The sequence below is a fragment of the Mandrillus leucophaeus genome, unplaced genomic scaffold (genome assembly GCF_000951045.1).
Source record: "Mandrillus leucophaeus isolate KB7577 unplaced genomic scaffold, Mleu.le_1.0 Scaffold279, whole genome shotgun sequence".
Lineage (NCBI taxonomy): Eukaryota > Metazoa > Chordata > Mammalia > Primates > Cercopithecidae > Mandrillus > Mandrillus leucophaeus.
Window position 1 is genome coordinate 1,825,778 of NW_012102909.1, and position 6,579 is coordinate 1,832,356.

The 6,579-nt window shown below is 39.0% G+C and overlaps 1 protein-coding gene across 2 annotated transcripts in view; it reads right to left on the reverse strand.

Moving 5' to 3' along the window:
- Window positions 1-6,579, reverse strand: part of GFPT1 (glutamine--fructose-6-phosphate transaminase 1) — a 66,737-nt gene that overhangs the window by 31,570 nt on the left and 28,588 nt on the right. Inside the window, exons 5-9 of one of the 2 annotated variants that reach the window (XM_011985004.1) lie at window positions 6,111-6,169; window positions 5,172-5,306; window positions 3,322-3,383; window positions 1,318-1,397; window positions 1,087-1,140 (exon numbers count right to left, since the gene is read on the reverse strand). In XM_011985004.1, coding sequence (XP_011840394.1) covers window positions 1,087-1,140; window positions 1,318-1,397; window positions 3,322-3,383; window positions 5,172-5,306; window positions 6,111-6,169 — 390 coding nt within the window. The remainder of the gene's footprint in view (window positions 1-1,086; window positions 1,141-1,317; window positions 1,398-3,321; window positions 3,384-5,171; window positions 5,307-6,110; window positions 6,170-6,579) is intronic. The other variant, XM_011985005.1, reaches the window with a different exon arrangement.

Consider the following 6,579-nt stretch of genomic DNA (forward strand, 5'->3'; position numbering starts at 1 on the left):
CATTGCACTCCAGCCTAGCTGAGAGCAAAACCCTGTCTAAAAATAAGAATTAGCTGGGTGTTAGTTGGACGCGGTGACTCACACCTGCAATCCCAGCACTTTGGGAGGCCAAGGCGGGCGGATCACAAGGTCAGGAGATTGAGATCATCCTGGCTAATATGGTGAAACCCCATCTCTACTAAAAATACAAAAAAAAATTAGCCAGGCGTGGTGGTGGGCGCCTGTACTCCCAGCTACTCAGGAGGCTGAGGCAGGAGAATGGTGTGAACCCAGGAAGCAGAGCTTGCAGTGAGCCGAGATCACGCCACTGCACTCCAGCCTGGGCGACAGAGCGAGACTCCATCTCAAAAAAAAAAAGAATTAGCTAGGCGTGATGGCACACACTTGTAGTCCCAGCTATTTGAGAGGCTGAGGCAGGAGGATCGCCTGAGCCCAAGAGTTCAAAATTGCAGTGAGGTATGACCACACCACTGCACTGCACTCCAGTCTGGGCAACAGAGCAAGACCCTGTCTCCTCCTGCCATGCTATTTAAAAAGTAATATGGAAAGTTACATCAAAGTAAATAAATAAGAAAAACAAAAACTAAACTTTATACATAAACAATAAAAGAACAATCACTACAAATTCAAATAAAGCCAATCAAGATAGCAAATATAAATCCAACAGTAATATATCATGCATAAAATAAAGACGATTTAAACATATTTCAGTTAAAAGTTAGGCTAAATAATTCAAATAACTACCACTTAGTTAATCTATAATAACCTAGCACACAATGCTCTTTTCCTAATCTAAGCATATATCCCACATGATTTTAAAACAAAGGAAAAAATAATTTACAATTTCAACTATTTTCTCAAATTTCAGAAATTTTAATGAAATTATTAAAAGCACTTTCTAAATGCCAAAAGCAGACACGCAAAATATACTCTGCAAATTAGAAAAATGTCAAAATATGTTTCCCCATAAAATAAGCACATTTTTAGAGGCCCAGCACATTCATTCACTCGAAGAACAAAAGAATTAGTGAAGAATAAACAAAAGAGGATAAGATCCTCCCCATCCATGCAGAATGCATTTCCCACCTCTTTCTCCCTGTGATCCCCACCGTGTGAATTTTGATCCAATCTGAGTCCTAGCTAAGGATACACAACAGAAAAAAAATTCTAATCATCAGAGAACTCACGAAACCAAATCTTTTTCATGTCTAGACAGAACTATATATACATATGCATCTGACCAAAGGGGCATTTATTCCAACTTAAGGAAAATAATTCTTCATATCTACTGCACTCCGTTTGTAGAGGTAATTTTACCTGTTCTGTAGAGTACAGGAATGTGATCAGTAGAAAGTTTATGTTCACTCCGTACACCAATCAACAGAGGGCTACCTCGCCTGTAAATTTTAAGAACAGTTAGAATTAAATCATTTTTATAAATAATGGACTGATATAAAATTTAATGGCCAATACTCTTCAAATGCTTAAATTCTCCCCCTAAGCTCAACTTCAGATATAAGAAAGAACTAGATAAAAAGAATTTTTTAAAAAAATTCTGTATTGGGCCAGGTGCAATGGCTCACACCTGTAATCCTAGCACTTCAGGAGGCCTAGGCAGGCAGATCACTTGAGTCCCAAGAGTTCAAGACCACTCTGGGAAACATGGCAAAACTCCATCTCCAAATTAGCCAAGTGTGATGGCACATGCCTATAGTCTCAGCTACCCGGGAGGCTGAGTAAGGAGGACTGCTTGAGCCCGGGAGGTGGAGACTGCAGTGAGCCAAGATCACACCACTGCACTCCAGCCTGGGTGACAGAACAAGATCCTATATCCAAGAAAAAAAAAAACAAACAAAATCTGCATCAGGGGTCAGCAAACTGACCTGCAGTCCCAGGGTTATTTATTTTTATAAATAAAGGGTGTGTGTTTGTTTGTTTTTTGAGAACGGCCTTGCTCTGTATCCCAGGCTGGAGTGCAGCGGCACAATCACAGCTCACTGCAGCCTTGACTTCCTGGCCTCAAGTGATTCCCTTGCCTCAGCCTCTGGAGTAGCTGGGACTATAGACATGCACCACCACACCCAGCTAAATTTTTTATTTTGTAGAGACGGGGTTTTGTCATGTTGCCCAGGCTGGTCTGGAACTCCTGGGGTCAAGCAATCCACCCACCTCAGCCTCCCAAAGTGCTGGAATTACAGGCATGAGTCACCATGCCCAACCTATGTTTTTTTTTTTTCTTTTAATTTTTTAAATTATTTTTTTTAATTGACAAATAAAAATTGTACTAAATACAGTTATTTTGGAACATAACCATGCCCATTCTTTTACTTATTTTCTGTAGCTGCTTTCACACTACAACTGCAAAGTTGAGTAGTTGCTACAGAGGCTACATGGTCCAGAAAGCCTAAAATAGTTACTATCTGGTCCACTCCAAAAAAGTTTGCCAACACCTGTTCTGTAACAAGGTATTTTAATTTTTTCCTTTGTAATGTTAAATGGAACATTCCTTTCAATTGTGCACAGAATGCCAATGTATTAACATGTAGCACCTTCTCCTTAGTCACCCTGTTTTCAGATTAAAAATATCTCTCTCTTACCATATCTTAGGGCACCTCACTTAGGACTTCAGGATCAGGCCTAAATATCCTATTAAGAAGTAATGATGGTACAATTATCTAGGAATCTGTCTAGAATACATGTTTCAAAAAATACAGAGAAAGCTAATATTTTAACTTTACTAGGTAATATTCAATATCCAAAATCACAAAGTAACCTTGGTGCGCCCAACAAAGACAAAAGGCCAATTAAATGCCAAAATGTATTTTTTCTTTTTTTTTTTCTTTTTTCAGACAGTCTCGCTCTGTAGGCCACACTGGAGTGCAATGGCACGATGTTGGCTCACTGAAACCTCTTGCCCCCTGGATTCAAGCGATTCTCCTGCCTCAGCCTCCCAAGTAGCTGGGATTTACAGGCCATGTGCTACCACACCCAGCTAATTTTTGTATTCTTAGTAGAGACAGGGTTTCGCCACGTTGGCCTGGCTGGTCTCAAACTCCTGACCTCAGATGATCCACCTGCCTCGACCTCCCATAATGCTAGGATTACATGTCTGAGCCACAGCGCCCCGCCTGTTAAGGGATTCTGTTAAATGGAAGAGTGGTAAAACAACAGACAAGAAGGAGCACGTGAAAATATGCTCACATGAATATATCTAATAAAGGGCAGAGCCTTTATAATAAAGGGTTATGTATAGTCTACGAAGAATAAACATGTAACTCAAATATGTTGAAATACATTAGTCATTGTTAGAGGTGTATGTACCTTGTGCCAACTGCTTGCCCAGGAAAATGAACACTTTTAAATACGAGTGCAAAAGCACCTTCCTATGGAGAGAAAAAAATGCATTAGCAATATTTACTATAATCAATTATCAAGTCAGAAATGCCTAGAACACACTAGCTTCAGCACAGAAATTTTTTGTTCACACAAATGCTCTTTTATACCAGTTTATAAACAAGTCTAAAGTTTAAACACTCCTAAGCTTCGGTGTATCCAAGACCTGCTTTTTTTTTTTTCCTTTTTGAGATGGAGTCTCACTCTGTCACCAGGCTGGAGTGCAGTGGCACGATTTTGGCTCACTGCAACCCCCGACTCCCTGGTTCAAGCGATTCTCCTGCCTCAGTCTCCCGAGTAACTGGGATTACAGGCACGCGCCACCATGTCCAGCTAATTTTTGTATTTTCAGTAGAGACAGGGTTTCACCATGTTGGTCAAGCTTGCCTCGAACTCCTGACCTCATGACCCGCCCGCCTCGGCCTCCCAAAGTGCTGGGATTACAAGCATGAGCCACCACGCCAAGATCCACTTTTTTAACCAAGCCTACACTCAAAATATGCTCAATAGATAACAACTCCAAAAATAGATCATTTAAAAAGTCATCTTTTGTACAGGTTATGAACCTTCTCAACCGATATATCCTATCTCCATCATTCACCTATCTATGTCGTCATAATACTATCGATTATCAGAGGAAAGACAGAATTAGAAAAGATCCCAAGATCAAAATCCAAAACGTATTCTCTGCCCTAGTAATTGTACACCAGTGTTAACTTCCACTCTTTCTGACCTTGATATTAGAGATATAAATATATACAATTATTAACATGCACACCACATAACTCCATCAACCCGAATCCTCAGGGACAGGGCTTACAGGAATCAAGAACAGATAAAAGAGGAACATGAAGTAGGAGAGGGAAGAACCACCCTGGAACACAAACTGGATTATACGATGAATAAAAGGCAAAGCCTATTAGAAACAAGAAAAAGCTGGGAAGGGAAGGCACACTACTCTACTCTGCCTTGGGTAAAGGGAAGGAATAGCCTCTACGTTCTCCATTTTCCTGCTTCCTCTTTTTGCTACAGATATAAGATTTGGGTATAGGTGGGAGGGAAGTGAGGGTTGGACCTCAGTTGGGGAGTTAAGGACTTTCAAGTGGGAAAGCTAGAGTTAAGAGTGAGGAAGGGAGATGTAGGTATCTCCATGGATTTGGACATTTGTAGATCTTTGATGTCTTTAATCTTTAATTAAGAATGTTGGATGGAATCAAAAAGAATACTGCTTTTCTCATAGGCTTGGAAATGCTTTTCTATCTATAGAAAAGCCTTCCTTCAGGGCCAAGGAACAGTCCCCAGAAGGAAAAATAAGTAGTTGACTTTGTTGGCTCAGAGACAAGCAGGCATTATCCCAGAATATAAACTGTGGCAGCTGTGAAGCTACCATTGTGCTAAGTTATTGGTTGAGAAGAACATTCGATGAGCAAGAAGCAAGGGAATAACTAATCCTCCATTGTGTGTACAGTGTACATGTCCACGTGTGGTGCATATGGATGTGTATATATATGCATAATTGTTAGACACACTTTGATTTTGGATTTTCATTCTCATGACATTAAACCAGAATGAAGTAAGTAGAATTTCAAGTGGAGGGTAGGGGGGAATCAATAAATCAATCAGTCTCTCAAAATTATTCAACCTGAATAGTTATATGAGAAATAAAAGACAAAAAAAAAAAAAAAAAATAGCACAGCTCCTGCTTATCAAACTTAATTTCCAGAAAGTTTCTCATGATTAATGGTGGCATAATTATCTTTTAAAGTGTGGCTTAATACCAATTGTTGGATAACTCTCTCCACCAAGGTAGTAAAGCTGGTATCTTGACTTTCCTGATTGTCATACATATACTTAACAAGCTTGGCAATTGTCTCTGTATCTGTTTCAGATTCGAAGTCATAGCCTTTGCTTTCCTGTAAGTAGAAAGAAAAAAAGATACAATTAAAGAAATATTCATGACATAAAAACCTTTTCTACAGAATTGTCCCCTCAAATATTTCACTAATTTCTAATATTCTTTGAACACCATATCCCATTATACAAAATTAAAGTCACCATCTGATTAGAGTGACTTCAAAACAGTGTTGTACTCTGTGTAACTGAACATACACTTAACTTACTGTCCAATAAATAGCCATTAGCTGTATGTGGCTATTTCAATTTAATTAAAATTAAATAAAATTTAAAATTCAGTTCCTCAGTCATACTAGCTGAACAACCATATGTGGACAGTGGTTACTATACTGAATAGCCCAGATACACTATGTCTTCCATCACTGGAGAAAGTTCAATTGAACAGCCCTAAGAAAGCACTCATGCAGGTCAACATTATGACCACAACAATATAGTATATAGCTATTTAGGACACAGAACTTTCATTTAATTTGTATTGATTCTTCTTGTATTAATATGTCCTAGGAACTTTAAAACATGACAGAATCTCTCATAATGCAAAAAATGTCTCCACAAAATTCCAATTTTATTTGAGCCTTTTGTCATGTATATCACAGTCAAATATTAATCATTTCCTTTTCATATCAAAAAACAGAATTGTTCCACTGTTAGCAAAGAAAAGTTCAATAAACCACCATGCCCTTGGAATTGTCCAAGGAATTACTTGATGACACCTATATGGTGTTGCACATCCCAACAACCAACCCCACTGCTCTCGTTAGAAGTATTCTCAAAGACTGGTGTCTTTTGAGGTCACTACTTACCAAAAACTTTTTCAAGTCTTTGTAGTTGGTGATGATTCCATTGTGAATAACAATAAATTCTAAAACAGCAAGTGTTGATGACAGAAAAGTTAGAAGTCTGAGAAACCTAAAACAGCTATTACTGTAACTGGATTTTTTTCAGGTCAAAAATTTGTAACATGCTATACTATTTATGTTATTTATAACGTAATTATATCTACTTCTCATTATCAGATTATCATCACGTAGATCAGCAGCATTGTTTATGTGGCATAGCCAAAGCACACAGTGCAGGGGGTGGGTAGAGTGGGGAAATAAACAGGAAGTGTAGAGATAACAATTTCAGGCCGGGCGCAGTGGCTCAAGCCCGTAATCCCAGCACTTTGGGAGGCCGAGACGGGCGGATCACGAGTTCAGGAGATCGAGACCATCCTGGCTAACACAGTGAAACCCCGTCTCTACTAAAATACAAAAAAAAATTAGCCGGGCG